Source organism: Ornithorhynchus anatinus, chromosome 1 (genome assembly GCF_004115215.2).
Source record: "Ornithorhynchus anatinus isolate Pmale09 chromosome 1, mOrnAna1.pri.v4, whole genome shotgun sequence".
Classification (NCBI taxonomy): domain Eukaryota; kingdom Metazoa; phylum Chordata; class Mammalia; order Monotremata; family Ornithorhynchidae; genus Ornithorhynchus; species Ornithorhynchus anatinus.
Genome location: NC_041728.1, coordinates 129,869,551 through 129,890,860, shown reverse-complemented (window position 1 = coordinate 129,890,860; position 21,310 = coordinate 129,869,551). Strand labels below are relative to the sequence as shown.

The window sequence follows — 21,310 nt, the reverse complement described above, 5'->3', positions numbered from 1 at the left end:
TCTTTCCCAACACTGACTTCTTGCTCCTTCCCCCTTCACATCCAACAGACCACTGCTCTCTCCATCTTCAAAGCTCTTTCAAAATCACAGCTCCTCCAGGAGACATTCCTCGATTCATTTCGAAGCTTCTCGATCCACAGTCTCTCTTCAATTGCCATTTCAGAACTTCCGCGTGACCTTAAAGCAATTGGAGTACTCACAAATCCCTGCAGTATGTATATATTCATTACTTTCTTTATACCTCATTACTTTCTCCTATCTATAATACATTTAATGTCTGTCTTCCCCATTAGACTGTAAGCTCCTTGAGGACAGGGATCATGACTACCAATTGTACTGTCATCAATCAATGGTATCTACTGAGTCCTTACTCTGCGCAGAGCACTGTGCTAAGCTCTTGGGAAGGTACAATACCATGGAGCTGGCAGATGTGGCATCTGCCCACAAGGAGCTTACAGTCTACGGGGGGGACAGACATTAAATAAATTGCAAATAAGGGAAATAGAATATAAGGAGATGTCCGTAACTGCTGTGGGACTGGGGTATCTAAATTCTTAAGGGGTATCCAACCAAATGTGTAGCCAAGTGAGAAAGAGTGTGGCCCAGTGGAAAGAGCATGGGCCTGGGACTCAGAGGACCTGGGTTCTAATCCAGAAGTTGTCTACTGTGTGACCTTGGGCAAGTCACATATTCCCTGTGCCTCAGTTCCCTCATCTGTAAAATGGGGATTAAAACCGTGTCCAATCTGATTATCTTGTATCCACCCTAGCACTTAATACAATGTCTGGCACATAGTAAGCGCTTAACAAATGCCATTAAAAAAAAGTGTAGTCAATGCTGAGGGGAGGGCGGATAGAGGAAATGAGGGTTTAATCAGGGAAGGCCTCTTGGAGGAGATATGAATTTAGGAGAGTTTTGAAGGCTGGGAAAATAGTGGACTGTCAGCTACAAAGGGGGAAGGAGTTTCAGGCCTGAAGGAGGATGTGGGCAAGGGTTCGACTTGGACTTTCCCAAGTGCTTAGTTCAGTGTTACATACAAAAACGGCACTCAAATGCATTTGACTGACTATATAAATAGAATAGGGCAGATGAGTAAGAAGGGGACAGAGACACTTAAATCCAACAGTCTGATGTGGAGAGAAATGGGAAGTCACTGGACGTTTTTGTGTAGGGGAGAAATGTGCTTTGGACAACAGAGCAGGTAGTGAAGTCGGCTGGGGGAAAAACTGAAGGCAGGGAGACTGGTAAAGAGGCTAATGCAATAATCCAGCTGGGAGGTGCTGAGGATTTAAACCAGGGTGGTGGCTACAAGGGTGGAGAGGAAAGGGTGGATCCGAGTAATGCTGTAAAAGAAAAACTGGCAAGACTTAGACTGAATAACTGACTATAGGGGGTGAAAAGTTCAAGTTGGTGACACAGATCTGAGAGTTATCTTAAGAGTGGTGGTAGCTGACACCATAAGAATAAATGAGCTCCTGAGAGAATAAATGTACAAATGTGAATTATAGAGTATACAGGGCAAAGTTATATAGGCCAACCCTAATCAGAAAGTTTAAGAAGGACAAGAAGCCAGCAGAGAAGCCCAAGAAAGAGCCCTACGGGTGAAACTTCGACCAGAAAGAATTTCTAGAAGGAGGGAGTCGAAAACTTCTCCTCATTAAGTCCTCTCTGTCTACTCACCCAACTCCACATCACTACCAAAACCAGAGTGTTTATGTTGTGCTAGGTACTTGGAGGAAAAATTAAATATAGTCCTTGCCTGTAAGCATATTACATCACTGAAGGCCACAATAAGCGGTGATTTGGGGCCCTAAACTTTAGTAATGAGACACTGAAGCCAAAAAGGGCTGAGGAAAGGTGACGTTTAACAGTTGCCATGCAGTTTATCCGCAACAAATCTCCTAGGTTGGTTCCTTCGAGAAAGCCAGGCCCTCTCATATGTCAGTCAATCGAATTATTGAGTGCTTACTATGTGCAGAGCATTGTACTAAGCGCTTGAGAGAGTATGGTATAACAATCTAACAGGCACATTCCCTGACCACAAGCTTACAGTCTCGAAGGAGCTGACATTCTCAATATGATTGATCAATTCTGACAACCCCAATATGATCGATCAATTCTGACAACCCCAATATGATCGGTCCCCTCTCCCTACCCTCCTATCACACAGTTTGGAGCCATCAGTCCGGGCCACCGGATCTAACAACCATCACTCCTGAGTGGGCAAATCGATTCACCGAGCGCTCGCTGTGGGCGGAACACTGAACTAAGCACTAAGAACAACAGCGTTCCCTCAAGGACCTCACAGACTAGTAGGTGAGACAGACATTAAAATCCATTACCCAGGGAGGGAAGAAACAGACTACGAGGATACGTACGGATGTGCTGTTGGGGCGAAGATGCGGGGAGGAACTAAGTGCTTAGAGGCCGTGGTCTCGAGTGCACGGTGAATCGATCAATCAGTGGTATTTATTGAGCACTTATATGCAGAACACTGTATTAAGTATGTATTAAGTGCTTGGGGTGACAGAGTCGGGAGGGAAAACAGGATGGGGAGGTGGGAGAGTATGTTGAGACGGTTTCCTGGAGGAGATATCGTTTTAAAAGAGCTTTGAGGATGACGAGGGTAGTGGGTGGTCTGTCAGATGTGAAGGGGGAGAGAGTTCTAAGTCTTTTAAAAAAAAAATGTCCTGGAAACGAGTAATTAACTGGGGCTGATGGGATTCTTTGTGTCTGCCGCCTCCTCCCCAGAGAGTAGCAGGAACCTGTCTCAATTCAAGTAATTTGGGGATGTCTGGGCTCTCCCGGGATCTACTGGCTAGTCTACGGAGCCACCATGGCACCCACCCGTAACACAGATGGCATATCATGGCTTGGGGTGAGGCAGCTGGCTGGCTTTGCTAGTAGGGGAGAGGCAACCGCTGGTTCCGATACAAGAAAAGAAGTTGGCTCCTATGCCAGTGGATATACAATAATTATCCGGTGGCTGTGTCGGAAAACTACTTGTCTATTCTCCCTTCCCATCTCACACAGTGCTTTGTACAGAGTAGGTACTCAAGTATCAAGTGGGGATGACATTGTACACCAACAAATTCTGAGAATTTATAATTTAAGCGTGGAGGAAGAAATGCCTTAGAATGGCTGGCAGCGGACCTGACCTTCTTGGACACTTTAAAATGCTTTACTTGATCGATTGCAGGTCCTTTTCAAAGGCAGACCACCTGCCCTTTCACTGTGATTTGACTGTGCCTGCCAGAATGTCTTTTTTGGAAAGAAGCCCCATTTAACCCAGTTTGGGTAATACCAAGTGCCTATTATCACTTACCTATCTATGAATGAAATGGCAAAAATTGCGTGATTGGTGTCATTACTTTCTTGAAAAGCGAGGGTCAGGATGACTACCTAAGAATAACTCCTCCCACCTGGCTCAAGATCCTCCCAGAAACATGGATACTGCTGAGTGTTGGGAAATCCTCACACGACCTGTCCACTTACCAAAATGGAACCGGGATGGTTAGTTAAATCTTGGTAGAACCACTCAAGGGCCCACCCCAGTTCCCCAGACAACAACGCCAGATGAAACATCGCAATCCAAACTACAATGCCAGTCTGAGTCAGAAGAGCAATAATAACAGTGGTATTTCTTAAGCACTTACTCTGTGCCAGGCACTCTACTAAGCACTGGGGTGGATACAAGCAAATCGGGTTGGACACAGTCCCTGTCCCACATGGGGCTCACAGTCTCAATCCCCACTTTACAGATGAGGTAACAGAGGCCCAGAGAAGTGAAGTGACTTGCCCAGGGTCACCCAGCAGACAAGTGGCAGGGCCGGGACTAGAACCCATGACTTCCTGACTCCCAGGCCCGTGCTCTATCCACTACGCCGTGCTCCAAGGCCTCCCTATCGCAGCCGAGGGTCCAATTGAACCACTCGCTCACCCGGGGAACAGTGGCGCAGCCTGAGAGAGATCAATCCACCAACAGATGGTATTTATTGAGCGCTTCCTATGTGCAGAACACTTCACTAAGCAGTGCTTGGGAGGGTATGGCGGAGAGGATTCTGTTACCTGCGCAGAGGCAGCGGGTTTCCCCCAGGCAGCACTGGTCGGATTGGCTGGGCCACGGACTCTTCTTGGGTGGTGCCGGTTCGGTGCTGCTAAATATGTCTATTTGGGGACCAGTTCTATTTCCCTAGGCAGAGAGCCTCCCTGGCTGGGGATCGCATATGGTAGCCAGTACAGCCCATCCCAGATCCCGATCTTCTTCCAGTCGCTATTCACTCTTCCACTGGCCGGGAACTCCCTCCCCTCTTCACTGCCAACACACCACCATGCTCCTCATCTTCAAAGCCCTACCACCTCCTTCAGGAAGGCTTCCCCGATTAACCTCTCATCTCACCCCATTCTCCCTCCTGTCTGTGTTGCCTAGGCTCTTGGGTCCCTACCCACTAACCACTTTGATACTCACCCCACCCCAGATCATTTACTTATGGTCTGCCGCTTCTCCTAGCTGTAATTTATCTCACTGTCTCCCCGAGTCCTTACGGGAAGCACTGGTGTCTTCTGTTGAAGCCGCATGGCGTAGTGTCTAGAGCACGGGTCTGGGAGTCAGAAAGTCGCGGGTTCCAATTCCGGCTCCGCCACTTGTCTGCTGTGTGAGTAGGGGCAAGTCATTTTACTTCTCTGTGCTTCAGTTCCCTCATCTGTAAAATGGGGATTGAGACTGGGAGCCCCACGAGGGACAGGGACTGTGTCCAACCCGATTTGCTTCTATCCACGCCAGTGCTTAGTATGGTGCCTGGCACATACTAAGTGCTTAAAAAATACCATAATTATTATTATTACCCACTCTACCGTACTCTTCCTAAGGCTTAGTACAGTACTCTGCATTCAGTTAACACTCAATACCACTGAGTCAATAAAAGGCCTACCTTGCCTTGTTTTGCCCTGATTCTGTTAACTAGGAAGCCTAGAATTAGTGTACAAAATCAGTGGATGTGTTTGAACAGCGGGTCGAGATACGGAATCAGGCAGCAGTCTAAGATCTAACTCCTGGTATGATTCCTTCATTGAAATTACAACATTTATTATTCATGATCTCGGATTCCTACAAGAATCAAAAGCTATTACGATCCCAAATTATGGATTATATAAAATGACTGTGTTTCTGTAAATTGCACATACTTTTCTGCAGTAGTAAGTTCTTGAGTATGAAAAAAAATGAAGACACAAACAAGGTCAACCACAGAAGTTGAAAACCAACTGGTCATAAACTATGTAAATTTTGTTATTGGAATTAAAAGTAAAATTTTGGAAGCAACACATTTGGACTGTCTCACAAATGGTATTTCAACAGCCATGATAATTAAGTAAAAGCTTTACTGTAAACTGTAGAAAGGCCTAAAACCAAAAGAAAATGATAAAGCTGACGTCGTTGCAGGTATGGATTTATATTGGCCTTTTTATTGGAGGGAAATGGAGCAAAAGGAAGGGAAGTGAGGAAATAAATGGTCAAAGCTGCAGTTTAAAAACAATAGCTGCTCCTATTTTGACAAATAGGCTGAATAATGAGGGCGTGCACATCTGGAATGGCTCTGTAAAGGAACAAGTCACTACTGGCTATCAGGAAGCTAAAAGAGTACTTATGATAAATGAGACACGGTAACCATCCCAATCCAACCAAGAACTGAAATGTTCAAGTCCACGGAAAGGGCCACAATCAAAAATACAATTGGGTCAGCTTTTCTTTTTAGTGCTACCTCAAATTCAGTTTTTATTCCTAGTCATAGCTGGAATTTGAAAATATCATTTGGAAATACACAAGTACTAAATTTTGAGTCGTCCACCAGGAGATTCAGCAACATATGAGAGCTACCCATGTGATTCCAAACCATTTTTGAAAGTACACTGGAAACTCAAAAATGCCTTCTATTGAATAACAAGTCTCTCGTGGCTCAAATAAAATGATGGCTAAACTGTCAAGCCTAGATTCTAAGTAAAATTTCTATAAGTTGGCTCCAAGACCACGGCAGGGAAGGGGAGCTAGAGTGCAGAATGCCTCCCAGCCAACCTCAGCCTATTCTTGCACGCAATCCTAGAAATTCAGGCAGAGAAAAGAGTATATGATCAGGTGTCTCTCTCCCTCTTTTCTTCCCCAATTCTCCCACCTCTCCCTGAGCCACCGTATGGCCCGAAAACTGATAGCTGCAAAGTCAGATGGGCAGGGGAAAATGGCCGGCTCCAAATGCTCAGATGATATTGTAGACAATACCACTATCCTCCCTCTATCTCACCAGCCTGTAACATTGGCACTGCCCTCGACCCGACTCTCTTATTCACCTTGCCCCCTCCTACCTCTCCTCCCTTCTCTCTTTCCACTGCCCACCCCGCACGCTCCGCTCCTCTGCCGCCCAACTACTCACCGTCGCCCATTCTCGCCTCTCCTGCCGTCAGCCCCTGGGCCACATCCTCCCGCGGTTCTGGAACGCCCTCCCTCCTCACTTCCGCCAAACTCATTCTCTTCCCCTCTTCAAAACCCTACTTAAAGCTCACCTCCTCCAAGAGGCCTTCCCAGACTGAGCTCCCCTTTTCCCTCTGCTCCCTCTACCCACCCCTTCACCTCTCTGCAGCTAAACCCTCTTCTCCCCCCTTTCCTTCTCCTCCTCCCCCTCTCCCGTCCCACCCCCTCAGCACTGTACTCGTCCGCTCAACTGTATATATCTTCATCACCCTATTTTGTTAATGAGATGTACATCATCTTGATTCTATTTATTTGCTATTGTTTTAATGAGATGTTCTTCCCCTCGATTCTATTTATTGCCATTGTTCTCGTCTGTCCGTCTCCCCCGATTAGACTGTAAGCCCGTCACAGGGCAGGGACTGTCTCTATCTGTTATCGATTTGTACATTCCAAGCGCTTAGTACAGTGCTCTGCACATAGTAAGCGCTCAATAAATACTATTGAATGAATGAACCCATCACCAAAACTCTGTCGGTTTTATCTCCACTAAAATCTGCCCTTTCCTCTCCATCCAAACTGCTATCCCACTGATCCAAGCACTCATCCTATCCCACCTTCACTCCCGCATCTGCCTCCTCACTACCTCCCTGCCTCCTGTCTCTCCCTAGTCCAGACCACACTTTGTTCTGCTGCACGAATCATTTTTCAGAAAAAACGAAAACCTTCCATCCATGCCCACACTCCTCCAGAGCCGCCAATGGATGCTCATCCACTTCTACTTCAAATAGAAACTCCTTACCGCTGGCTTTAAGACACTCAGTCGGTTCATCTCTCCTACCTTAACTCGCCGATCTACTACTACAGCTCAGCCCACACACTCTGGTCCTCCAGCAACAGCTTAATCTCTGTGCCCTGATCTCCTCTACCTTGCCGCCAATCCTTTCCCCATATCGTTCCCCTGGCCTGGAACTCCCTCTTCCTCCATATAAGCCAGACCATCACCCTCCCCAGCTTCAAAGCATTATTAAGGCCACATCTCTGCCAAGAGTCCTCTGTTGATTAAAACCCTCTTTTTCCCAGTTCCTTCTCCCCTTCTGCACAGAGAAACAAAGGTCGCTCCGATCTTCGACCTTTGAGCATTTCATATTTGCTCACCCTCAACCCCACAGCACCTACGTACATATTTGTAAATTACATATTATCAATTATTTATTTATAATTAAGGTCTGGCCCTTAAGGGCCAAAGATCCTGGCTATGACACCTGTGAATTCTTCCCCAGACCACAGTACAGTGCTCTTGCATCCAGGAAGACTATGACTACAACACAGGATACGCCATACGTGAGAAGATACAATTACGTGCACGCACGTGACGTTGGTTACGGCATGTGTGCTTTAATGTGAATTTTCCTTAATGTGGCATTCATCAAGAACTTTAATTCCTGCTCTGTAAAAGACACGAATGTACCCAGAGTATCTGAGGAACATTCACCAAAAACTGTTCTAATTTCTTATTATCACATACCAAGAGGCAAATGAGTCACACACAGAGAAAATGCCCCCGGGGGATGCCTGCTCTCCGCCACTTGACCCACTGAGAAGACCCGCTGGCCATTCCAGTTACATAATGTTTTTGTTTTTCATCTGCAGTTCTCAGGCATATTATATTTTCGGTTTGCGGTTCTTCGGTTCCTGAGATTTGGGCACCCTCGGGCTACGAGATAAGAGTGTGGAAACAAGCACCATAATGAACAAGCTTACTTAACAGAGGTGGCATCCAAACATCTCCAAGAATTCAATCTGGCACATCAACATTACCACTAAGAGCTCTGCAAAGGGTGCAGACCTGGATTGGGTGCTGAGAAAAATACTAACTAGCTGAACATAAAAATGGAAGGGGAGACAGCTCTTCAGAAAAAAAAATCCAACTCTCAAAAATTTCTGCAGACACCCATTACAACAGAGTACGAACTGATAAGCACTTGATATTCACCCCACCTTCAGCCCCACGGCCTTTAGGCATATATCCATAATTTATTTATTTATATTAATAGTGTCTCCCCCTCTTCAGACTGTAAGCTCCACGTGGGCAAGGAAGAGATCACCAACTCTGTTGCATTTTACTCGCCCACGCGGTTAGTTCAGTGCTCTGCATACTCTAAATGTTCATGATTATATTATTATAAATACATTTGTCTGATTAATAATGAAAATCAGAAAAAGACATGACTCAGCTTCTGAGGTACTTTCAAGTTACCTACAAGTAATTTGAAATATCAGTTAGAAACCATAATCCTTTAACCCTGAAATTATGTGATCTGCGGCTTAATCTCCTGGCCTAAATCTCTGAGGAGGATGGATGACTGTAGACACCAAATCAACCGCTGAATGAACCAAAGTGAAAAATTAAAGGTGGCAAAAAACGTTCTGAGAACCATGGTAGAAAACAGCAGCAGCAAGCACAGTGAGTTGATGTGAGGATAGAAATTGATGTGCGGCTAGAAAAGATCATGGGATCGGTTTGGAGAGAAACTACTGAACAAAGAAAGACAGTGTCACAAAAGGAGCAAGCCCTTTAACCTCAGCCAAAGATACACTAGCTAGCGACGAGGTAAATAAACATCGATACTAGCGCAGGCTCAGTCTTCTACCTCGTCCCCTCTCCAGGCAATGCTCTTCCACTACTTGCAGGGAGACCGCGCCCTCCGCCCCATCTTATTCTTCCAGCAAATCGTAGGTAAGACAGGTAAGCCACATCAGCATTATTAATAATGTTGGTATTTGTTAAGCGCTTACTATGTGCAGAGCACTGTTCTAAGCTCTGGGGTAGATACAGGATAATCAGGTTGTCCCACATGAGACTCACAGTCTTCATCCCCATTTTACAGATGAGGGAACTGAGGCACAGAGAACTGAAGTGACTTGCCCACAGTCACACAGCTGACAAGTGGCAGAGCCGGGATTCAAACCCATGACCTCTAACTCCCAAGCCCGGGCTCTTTCCAGTGAGCCACGCTGCAGGCTCCCACTAGACTCTAATAAATACTATTGAATGAATGAATGAATGACTCTAAGCTGGCTGTGAGCAGGGAACGTGTCCGCCGACTCTGTCGTTTGATGTACTCTCCCAAGCGCTTAGCATGGTACATTTTAATAGCAATTCTAATAGTAGAATAGTAAGTGCTCAATAAATGCCACTGATTTGACTGACTGACACTACATGCTCAATCAATTCCATTGATGATGATCTCCCTAGGTCCAGTACCATGAAAGGGACATTGCTTAGAGGTACTTCCAGGGTCTCATCTCTACCATTCTCCTAGAAATTGGAGGAATGACAAAGGAGTTATGAGCCCATTTGGCTGAATGTCTGGTGATCGCTCATCAGTTAGAAGGAACTCAACAACGCATTTGTGGTACCCACTTCTACAGGGAACTAAGCAGCCTGAAGTAGATGGATCTCAAACCCTTTTCTTCCCAAAGCTAGAGAGCGAGTGGGTAAGGGCCCCACAAGAACATTCATTGTGGGCAGGGAATGTGTCTATTATTGTATTGTACTCACCCAAGTGCTTAGTGCAGTGCTCTGCACACAGTAAGCGCTCAATAAATACGACTGAATGAATTCAAGACACCTCCTGCCCAACTAAGCAAGCAAGCCTAGCTTCACCTCTGCAGCATGCACAAGGATGGAGAGGAAAATCCCCACTTCTCACAATGTAACCCTTAACCGGGAGGGTGAATTGGTATGATTTTTAAGGGACTTCACAAAACACTGTTGGAACTGAGGTACATTTTATGTTACGGTTTTTTAAAATCTCTAAAAACTGGGTCTTCTAGTTCTAAATAAATTGGCTGGCTTTAAACTGCAGTGCACTGTCAAGAGATTTAGAGCACCTTCAGTTTATCTTTGATGTTTACACACTTTTACCGAAATATCTCAAATGTGTGGTGCTTTTTCCAAAATGATTTCCCATCGGATAATTCATTTTCGTTTCACATCATCCCCTGTGAGGTTAGGGGATGCAGACAGATTTACCCTTTCTAGATGAGGAAACCGAGGCCCCAGGTAATCCAAGCGGCAGAGCTGGGACTAGTTTCCTGACTCTCGGTATCTTTCCATTAGATGACACTGCCCCGGTGTTTTGAAGGAAACCCCTTTCTCAACCTCACTGCATCCCAAGTGATGGGTGTCTGTCTCTGTGACAGGTGAGGAATTCTCCTCTCCCTTCTTGCATCTGCTGCAGAAGTGGAGTGTAGACTGGCAGGAGATTTCTTGAGGGCTCCTTACCCACCTGCTGTCTAGCTCTGAGAGAAAGGGGTCGGGTCGGGGTCCCTCCTCTGGCCTCATACAGTCTGCTGCATGCAGAGCACTGTATTAAGCGCTCGGAGAGTACAGTGGAGTTAGTAGAAGTGATTTGATTAGACTGCAAGCCCGTCATTGGGCAGGGATTGTCTCTATCTGTTGCCGAAATGTACATTCTAAGAGCTTAGTACCGTGCTCTGCACCTAGTAAACGCTCAATAAATACTACTGAATGATTCTGCCTTCAAAGACTTTATAGTCTGTTGTGTGCAGAGCACTGTTCTGAGTGCTTCGGAGAGTACACAACTTTTACTGGGTGCCATAATGTACATATCTGCAATTTATTTATTTATATTAATGTCTGTCTCCCCCTCTAGACTGTAAACTCACTGTGGGCACAGGTAGTGTGCCTGTTGTACTGTTATACCGTACTCTCGCAAGTGCTCAGTACAGTGCTCTGCACACAGTAAGCGCTCAATAAATATGAATGACTGACTGATGAGAAAGTTGCTTCTAACTGAAGAGCGATAACAGTCACCCAAAACGGTCAACAAAGTTGCCCCAGATGCCCCAAATTCAATCATTCCATCGTATTTATTGAGCGCTTACTATGTGCAGAGCACTGTACTAAGCGCCTGGAATGTACAATTCGGCAACAACGGGCTCACAGTCTAAAAAGGGGAGACAGACGACAACGCAAAACAAAACAAGTAGTCTGGCATCAATATCATCAAGATAAATAGAATCAGACATATACACATCATTAACAAAATAGAGTAATAAATAATATATACAAATATATACAAGTGCTGTGGGAAGGGGAAGGAGGAAGAGCAGAGGGAGGGAGTAGGGGGAATGGGGAGGGGAGGAGGGGCAGAAGGAAAGGGAAGGCTCCGTCTGCGAAGGCCTCCTGGAGGAGGTGAGCTCTCAGGAGGGCTTTGAAGAGGGGAAGAGAGTTAGTTTGGCAGATGTGAGGGAGGGAGGGCATTCCAAATCACAACAGGATAGCCTTAGGAGCTGCTGCTCTCAAGAAAGTCTTTTCTCATCCTATCTCCCAGAGCTCTGCCGTTCTCCAGGTGCCACAGATCTTAGCACAAAGCCTGGCACAGTAAGCACTAAATACCACAATTATTACTGAAAACTCCTCGAGTGCAGGGAACTAGTCACTTCTTTGTTCTGTACTCCCCAAGAGCTTTTGTATGCAATGGGTGCTCGTCAAAATAATACTGTATGCACAAAGAAAGCGCTCAATAAGTACCACTAATTGATTACACCAATCATACCAGTCATTACCTGTAGGTAATGACATCAGTAAGTGTGAAGAGTGGTTGTTGAATGTTACAGTCTGGGGTAGTGGATATTGGTTGGGAAGTGTCTTCTGTAGCCAGATTTCAGGAGGTCTTTGGTAATTCAATAATATTTATTGAGCGTTTACTATGTGCAGAGCACTGTACTAAGCGCTTGGAATGTACAGTTCGGCAACAGAGAAAGACAATCCCTGCCCAATGACGGGCTCACAGTCTAATCGGGGGAGACAGACGGCAAAGCAAAACAGAACAAAACAAAAACAAGACAACATAATCGCAATAAATAGAATCAAGGCGATGTACACCTCGTTTACAAAATAAACAGGGTACTAAATAATATACAAATGATTTGTCCAATGTCACACAGCAGACACATTTGACAGATCTGGGATGAGAACCCAGTCCTTCTTGTTCCCAGGCCCGTGCTTTATCCAGTAAGCCACGCTGCTTGCAAACATATGTTGGTGCTTGAGACGGAGACCTGTGGATAACTTACCCGGCAACCTCGGGGGAACGTGTCCTCCCTGCAGACACTAGCTCCTCTCCATCTGCCGGGAGCTTAATACCGTGCTCTGCACATAGTAAGCGCTCCATAAATACCACCGATTGACTGAGTGGAGATAAACCATCAATAACTACTTCACATTAAGACTACTGCTGTTCCTCCATAACACGGACCACAGATGGGTTCGAGAGTCTTCGATTTATCTCAGAAACCATCTTTTCTTCTTCATCTATACTACCAACACCCGTCACTGCTGGTCCTGATGCTTATCGAGCACATATGACCCCGGCGCTAAAAGGACATGATGTTCTTCCCAAACACCCCAAAACATCTTGCAGTGTAGTCCTACCAGTGTCTGACATCCTATAGAGGCACACAGACTGTTTATTTCAAGACTGCAGTCAGTGCTCTCTACCCGAACAAAAATACCAAAAATAAAATTTCTAATTCCCTGACAGCAAAAGCATGTCGCCAAAACACGTTAGAAAACGTACACTGTGGAAGAACTGAGGCTAAGTCCATTAATCCCTTGTCCATTTTCAATCTTTCAATCTAATTTAAGGGCAAGGATCATAACTTCTTCATCACTGTACATACCCTGAAGAGCTAAAACCATCACCTTGATTCTATTTATTTGCTATTGCTTTAATGAGATGTTCATCCCCTTGATTCTATTTATTGCTATTGCTTTTGTCTGTCTCCCCTGATTAGTCTGTAAGCCCATCAAAGGGCAGGGACTGTCTCTTTTACCGATTTGTACATTCCAAGTGCTTAGTACAGTGCTCTGCACATAGTAAGCGCTCAATAAATACTATTGAAAGAATGAATAAAATGCCGTGATCAATAAATGTCTTTTTGCTGATAAACGGGAACTGCACCAACCTTCCTTATCAAAGGCAACAAACATACTCCCCCTTTAAGTCCTTTCACTCACCTGAAGGAGCCACTTAATTTCTATTCTGTTTTCCCTTCATGCTTATCCACTGATTTTTATAAGTACAAAACAAAGAGGTGCCTTGCTCCCAGCACTCGAGAAGTTTACAACAATAACGATAATATGAATAACTATGGTGCCAAGCATTGTACTAAGCACTGGGGGAGCTACAAAATAATCAAGTTGGATACAGTCCCTGCCCCATACGGGGCTCACAATCGAAATAGAAGGGAGAATAGGCAATGAATCCTCATTTTATGGAGCAGAATATATTTGCGAAGATAGGCACAAACACAGTGCATATGATGTGTCATTCTTTCCCCAAAGTATAAGCACAAAAGGGATAAGAATGATGTCAACAGTGTGTTCTGCTCAATAAATGTTAAACAAGACAATGTTCTATGAAGTAGTTAGGCATGGTTGGCATTCACCATTATGAAAACCATATTTTCCTTTGGTTTAACTGTTTTAAGCCCAAACAAAAGTATTTTCCAACGTAAACTGGTGACAGAAGTCACCAGGGAGGAAAAATAAACAAAGGATAAACTGGTTATCTTGACAAACCGTAATGTGAATTTCACATCACATCCAACATAATTTCCGGAAGGCCAAAACAATGAACGAAGCATAATTAACGCTTAAAGGTTCATCCTGGAACGTCAGAAGCTACAGCATTTGGAATCTCTTCAAATTTTTGAATAAAAATGTCAATCTCTAAGACACTCCGCCTGTGGCAATAGCAAGACTCCACTATTCATCTTTCTTAGAGTGAATGAAAATGATTAAAGTAAACTTGGTTATTAAGCCTGCTTGATCATTCAAAAACACAGAGAAAACGATTACCATGAACGATTTGAGGTTTAGGTCAGGCAGTTAACACACTTCCTAAAGCCACATAGAATAATCCTGGAACTCCAAGAAAGTAGATAGGGACAAAGGGGTAGACAAACTTCTGTTAAGTAACTTATTCCTTAGCTTCAGGCTTAATGTCGTAACACTGAATGATTCACACCAATATAAAATTACTATGACATCAAATGATCTTCTGGAGTTTACGAGGCTTTGCAAGAGGCTTTCCCCACTGTGCATTTGAAGGACTAATTACAACAGTGCTTGGCACATAGTAAGCGCTAAACAAATAACATCACTATTATTATTTTGCAGCACATACATACAAATATGCGACATGTAATTTAAGTTTGTTATCCTTTTCCAAAATATAACATGAAAATATTTAGAAATATCAGACTACTGCCTTACAGGGGTTTGGTTTCCTCAGAAGAAAACGGGATAAAATGCAACTATATTTTAAAATAATATTCATATAATAAAATGCATCTGATACATATATACTCAAACTAAACGGAATGGATGAAGTTGTAAAAACTTATTTTTGACAGTGAAGGCTTAGCCATCACCAAGATTTAGTATTCCTCAACAAGTTTTTTCAACAAATTAAGGTGGTTTTCCACTCAATTTTCACTGGGGAATAATTTTTCAAAAAAAATCCAGATTACGATTCATTTTGATAAAGCCTTAATAAACGTTTGCTCTTCAGTACTATAATACAAGCATATGATGGGTAATGCAACCAACTTGGGCATATTTTATGAATCACAATATTAACAGAAAAGTTTCCAGAAAGAACTCACGGAGCATAAACTGTAAGAAAGCAGGCACTTGTGAATATAAATTATGAACAATTACATGCATTAAAGGCACCATTAGTCCTATTTTAGATTAATGATCTGTGACGCATTCTCTCTCACCGGGCAAAAATAAGCTCTAATTATGACATAACACACAGAGTTGTGTATTGAATTGCCAATTATTTTGTAAATCATAATTTGGGCCCAGGTTTTGTGTTTTTTCCCTTGCTGGGGTTTGTTTACACACCATCTGGTATCTAAGGGAGGTACTTTTTAAACAAGAAAAACATTATGTACAGTAGGCTTGACACATTGTCTTCTACAGCTTAGATGGAGTCAAACTAAGAATACAAATACTAACTTCTCCACAATTTCTGACTCAGCCTTTCCATATCTAAAAAGTCCCCAAGAGCTGGGGGAAAGGGGCGAATTCTGCATGGTTCCAATAAGCAAGATCGAGTCAGGAGAACACTGTTCTGTATTCTATCACCATTAATAATTTCCCTTATTTTCTGGAAAAGGGGGAAAAATATTATTACTATTGCTATTCTAAAAAAGGGGAAAAAAAAAGAAAAGTAAGTGGGCCCTTTTTAGTAAACGGCCCCAAAGAAGGAAAGTTACAAGTCAGGGCGAGCAAGGCGTCTTTGTTGTGCAGCTACACCAGGGTCAGGACCAAAGTTTGGGGTCTGGCTAAATAATAATAATAATGATGTTGGTATTTACTAAGCGCTTACTATGTGTCGAGCACTGTTCTAAGCGCTGGGGGGGATACAGGGTGATCAGGTTGTCTCACGTGGGGCTCACAGTCTTCATTCCCATTTGACGGATGAGGTCACTGAGGCCCAGGGAAGTGAAGTGACTTGCCCAAAGTCACCTAGCTGACAGGTGGCGGAGCCAGGATTCGAACCCATGACCCCTGACTCCTAAGCCCGGGCTCTTTCCACTGAGTCATGCTGTTTCTCTGAATGCAAGTTACATTTCACGGGGGGTGGACAACCCCTCCGCCCCACCCCACCCTTGTTCCAGTGAAATCCTGGCACCCACGACCACCCCAGGGTGGACCCCAATGGCTATGTGATAGATGCTGCCTGGCGTACACAGTGCACAGAGCGCGGGCCAAGGAGTCAGAAGGTCATGAGTTCTAACCCCGGCTCCGCCACCTGTCTGCTGTGTGGCCTTGGGCAAGCCACTTGCCTTCTCTGTGTCTGTTACCTCATCTGGAAAATGGGGGTTAAGGCTGTGAGCCCGCTGGGGGACGGGGCTGTGTCCAACCTGATGATCTTGTATCCACCCCAGCGCTTAGTACAGCGCCTGGCACTGAAGAGCACTTAATAAATACCACAGTTATTATTATTATTATTATTAGATGCCTTTGTGACAGGGTATGTCGAATGAGCAGGGGTGCGAGGTGAAGAAGGGGGAAAGAACAGAGTCGTTTGGAAAAGCAGTAACAGCAGGGCTTGGAGGGGAGGGATGAGGAGTGTGTGTGTGTGTAATGGGATCTGTGTGTGTAAAAGGGGGTGTGTGTATGTGTCGGGGTGGATTGGGGTGCGTGGAGGGGGGGTTGAGGTGAGTACAGATGTATGTGTATAAGGGTGTGTTGGGGGAGTGTTGGGGTGTAAGTGTTGGGGGAGGTGTGTAAGTATAGATGGATGTTTAGGGGTGTGTAGGGGATGTGGGTGTGTATGGGATGTGGGTGTAAAAGAGGTGTGGGTGTGTGTTGGGGAAGTATGTGAGTACAGATGTATGTGCGGGGGGGTATATATAGAGGTGTGTGTGTATGGGGGGTGTTGGGGGGCAGTATGTGAGTACAGATGGATGTGCAGGAGTTTGTGTGTTTTGTGTGAGAGACAGGGTGTGTATAAAGGGGGTCGAGGCATAATGGAGGTGTGTGTGAGAGTACAGATGGATGTGCGGGGGGGGGGGTCAGGGTGTCCTGGGGGTGTGTTGGGGGTGTGTGAGTACAGACGGATGTGCAGGGGTGTGTGTGTATGGAGGTGTGTCAGGGTGTACTGGGGGGGTTTGGGGGGCAGGTGTGTGAGTACAGATGGATGTGCAGGGGTGTGTGTCGGGGAGTATTGGGGGTGTGTGTTGGGGGGAGGTGTGTGAGTACAGATAGATGTGCGGGGGGCGGGGGGTGTCTGTGTGTGCGCGCATGGGGCTGTGTCGGGGTGTATTGGGGAGTGGTGTGTGAGTACAGACGGATGTGCATGGGGGGAGGTGTGTGTGTACGGGGGTGGTGTCGCGGTGTGTGGGGAGGAGGTGTGTGAGTACAGATGGATGTGCGGGGTGATGTCGGGGTGCATTGGGGGTGTGTTGAGGGGGTGTGCGGGGGGGGGGTGTCGGGGTGTATTGGGGGTGTGGGTGGGTGTGTGAGTACAGACAGACATGCAGGGGAGTGTGTGTACGGGGGGGTGTCGGGGTGTGTGGGGAGGAGGTGTGTGAGTACAGACGGATGTGCGGGGGGGTGTCGGGGTGTGTGCGGTCCCCGAGGGAGACGGAGGAGGAGGAGGAGGAGGGCTGACCTGCGCGGGTGGTGTCGGTGAGGTCGTGCTGTGCCGCCGCCCGGGGAAACTCCCTCAGCTTCCGGCCGCTGAGGCTCAGCGCGCCCGTCACCGCCGCCTCTTCCAGGGCCCGATCGACGGAGCGGCTCCAAGACCCCGCCGCCGCCCCCGCGCCCCCGTTCATCCCGCACGACGCGCCGCCGGGGCCCGCGGGACCCGGACCCTCGGCCGGGACGGCGGCTGAGGCGACCGACGCGGACACCGACCCCACCGCCGCCGCCGCCGCCGCCGCCGCCATTACCCGGCCCGCTTCTCTCCCGCCCGCCGCGGGGGGGCGGGGCCCAAGGCGGCGCATGCGCGGGGGAGGGATGAGGGGCGGGCGGGATCGGAGGCGGCGCCTGCGCGGTGGACGGGGACAGGGCGGGGCTGAGGGCGCGGGGAGGGCGGGATCGGGGGCGGCGCATGCGCGGGGGGAGGCCGAGGGGCGGGGCCGAGGGCGGTGCGGGCGCTGGGAGGGTGGGATCGGGGGCGGCGCATGCGCGGTGGGCGGGGGAGGGGCGGGGCCGAAAGCCGTGTGGGCGCCGGGAGGGCGGGATCGGGGACGGCGCATGCGCGGTGGGCGGGCGAGGGGCGGGGCTGAGGGCGCGGGGAGGGCGGGATCGGGGCGGCGCATGCGCGGTGGGCGGGCGAGGGGCGGGGCCGAAAGCGGTGTGGGCGCCGGGAGGGCGGGATCGGGGACGGCGCATGCGCGGTGGACGGACGACGGGCGGGGCCGAGGGCGGTGAGTGCGCGGGGAGGGCGGGGTCGAGGGCGCTGTATAATAATAATAATAATAATGTTGGTATTTGTTTAGCACTTACTATGGTCCAAGCACTGTTCTAAGCGCTGGGGCAGATACAGGGTCATCAGCTTGTCCCACGTGGGGCTCACAGTCTTCATCCCCATTTGACAGATGAGGCAACTGAGGCCCAGAGAAGTGAAGTAGCTTGCCCAAAGTCACCCAGCTGTATAAGTGGCAGAGCCGGGATTCGAACCCATGACCTCTGACTCCCAAGCCCGGGCTCTTTCCACTGAGCCACGCTGTTGTTCTTATTGTCATTAGTATTAGCTGGCAATAGCCGCAATGGAAGAAAATAAGCCTGACGCCAAGCAGCCTCTTGCATCTGGGTGCCCAGTACACTTTTGGGGAAGAGCAACTTATAAATTGCACATATTTATAAATATGACATTTGTTAAGCGTTTACTATGTTTCAGGAGCTGTTTGACATATATGTCAAACAGCATATATATATAGATATATATATATATGCATATATGCGTATATATAGAGAGATATATATATATACCCATATATATAAGACGCCTTCCCCAATTAAGCCCTCTTTTCCCTGACTCTTTCCCCCTTCTGTGTCCGTCTGTCCACTTGGATCCATACCATTTGGGCACCTGGTAGTCACCCCATGGTGTAGCAGACATGCCCGTCATTGGGCAGGGATTGTCTCTGTCTGTTGCCAAATTGTCCATTCCAAGCGCTTAGTCCAGTGCTCTGCACATAGTAGGCGCTCAGTAAATACTATTGAATGAATGAATGGACAGAGCATGAGCCTGGGAGTCAGAGGGTCATGGGTTTTAATTCCAGATCCTCTTTTCTGCTGTGGGACCTTGGGCAAGTCGTTTCAGTTCTCTGGGCCTCAATCGCTTCATCTGTGAAATGGGGATTGAGACTGTGAGCCCCACGTGGGACAGGGACTGAGTCCAACCCGGTTTGCTTGTATCCACCCCAGCGCTTTGTACAATGCCTGGCACATAGTAAGCACTTAAATACCATAATCATTATTATTATTACTGTACTTTCCCAAGAGCTCTGCACAGAGCGCTCAATAAATATCACTGATTGCTTTGCACGAAGAGTTCAGTAAATCGTGGCTCAGTGGAAAGAGCCTGGGCTTCAGAGTCAGAGGTCATGGGTTCTAATCCTGACTCCATCACTTGTCAGCTGTGTGACTGTGGGCCAGTCACTTCACTTCTCTGTGCCTCAGTTACCTCATCTGTAAAATGGGGATTAACTGTGAGCCTCACGTGGGACAACCTGATTACACTCTATCTACCCCAGCGCTTAGAACACTGCTTGGCACATAGTAAGCACTTAACAAATACCAACATTAAATACCATTGATGAATTGACTGCCCCATCCTGGTGCCAGTGCCGTCTGCCATTCTCAGGGCAATTATAACTTTAACTTAGTAGTGGTGGTACATTATTTATTGCGTGTCTAATGAAAGTAATGCGCTGTATTACGAGCTTGGGAAAGGTCAATAGAAACCCAAGAAATACATGTTCTCTACACAGAGGGAACTCGCAATCTATGCAGAAATAAGCATGAGAAGCAGCACGGATCCGTGAAAAGAGCCCGGGCTTGGGAGACAGAGGTCACGGGTTCTAATCCTGACTCTGTCACTTGTCAGCTGTGTGACTTTGGGCAAGTCACTTAACTTCTCTGTGCCTCAGTTACCTCATCTAGAAAATGGGGATTAAGACTGTGAGCCCCATGTGGGACAACCTGATTACCTTGTATCCCCCTAGCGCTTAGAACAGTGCTTGGCACGTAGTAAGTGCTTAACAAATGCCATTATTTTTAAATAAGGATGAAAGTATTTATTGGGCCCTTACTAAATGCTGGGAACTGTGTTAACCACGAGGGTGAATTCGATATAATCAGAGCAAACGAGAGGAAGGGAGTCCGGAAACCAGTATAGCCACAGAAGTGTGTTTTTGTTCAACACCTGTGCCAGACTAAGCCCTCCTTTTCCTCTGCTCTACCCCCCTCCCAGCCCCACAGCACTTGTGTATATATGTACATATTTATTATTCTATTTATTTTGTTAATGATGTGTACATATAATTTATTTATATTGTCGCTGATGCCTGTTTACTTGTTTTGATGTCTGTCTCCCCGCGTCTAGACTGTGAGTCCATTGTTGGGTAGGGATTGTCTCTGTTGCTAAATTGTACATTCCAAGCGCTTAGTACAGTGCTCTGCACATAGTAAGCGCTCAATAAATACTATTGAATGGATGAATGAATGATTGTCTCTGTTGCTGAATGGTGCTTTCCAAGCGCTTAGTACGGTGCTCTGCACACAGTATTCATTCAATAGTATTAAAGTGCTCAATAAATACAACTGAATGAACGAATGAACAGAGACAGACTGAAATTCTGCAGCATTCCCCCAAATGATCTCCTTTTACACTCCAGCTCCCGATGGAAAGCCTGCTGGCTCCTGCCTCCACTCTACCCAGCAGCATTCCTCCATTCATTCAAACGTATTTATTGAGCAATTACAGTGTGCAGAGCACTGTACTAAGCGCTTGGAAAGTACAATTCGGGCCACAGAGACAATCCCTACCCAACAGCGGGCTCAAAAGTCGAGAAGGGGGGAGAAGCAAGTAACAGGGGCTCTTTTTTAAAAAATATAGGGTACGTGTTAAACGCTTACTATGTAGCATGGGTCAGTGGAAAGAGCACGGGCTTGGGAGTCAGAGGACATGGGTTCAAATTCCACTTCAGCCGCTTGCCAGCTGTGTGACTTTGGGCAAATCACTCAACTTCCCTGGGCCTCAGTTACCTCATCTGTCAAATGGGGATGAA

General features: G+C 46.6%; 1 protein-coding gene across 8 annotated transcripts in view; it reads right to left on the bottom strand.

The window, feature by feature from the left end:
• LRCH3 (leucine rich repeats and calponin homology domain containing 3) overlaps positions 1-17,931 on the bottom strand; it is a 138,758-nt gene extending 120,827 nt beyond the window's left edge. For all 8 annotated transcript variants that reach the window (XM_029059336.2, XM_029059367.2, XM_029059316.2 and 5 more), the window contains exon 1: positions 17,683-17,931. In XM_029059336.2, the coding sequence (XP_028915169.1) occupies positions 17,683-17,845 (163 nt within the window). In that variant the 5' untranslated portion in view covers positions 17,846-17,931. The remainder of the gene's footprint in view (positions 1-17,682) is intronic.
• Between the last annotated feature and the right edge of the window lie 3,379 nt (positions 17,932-21,310).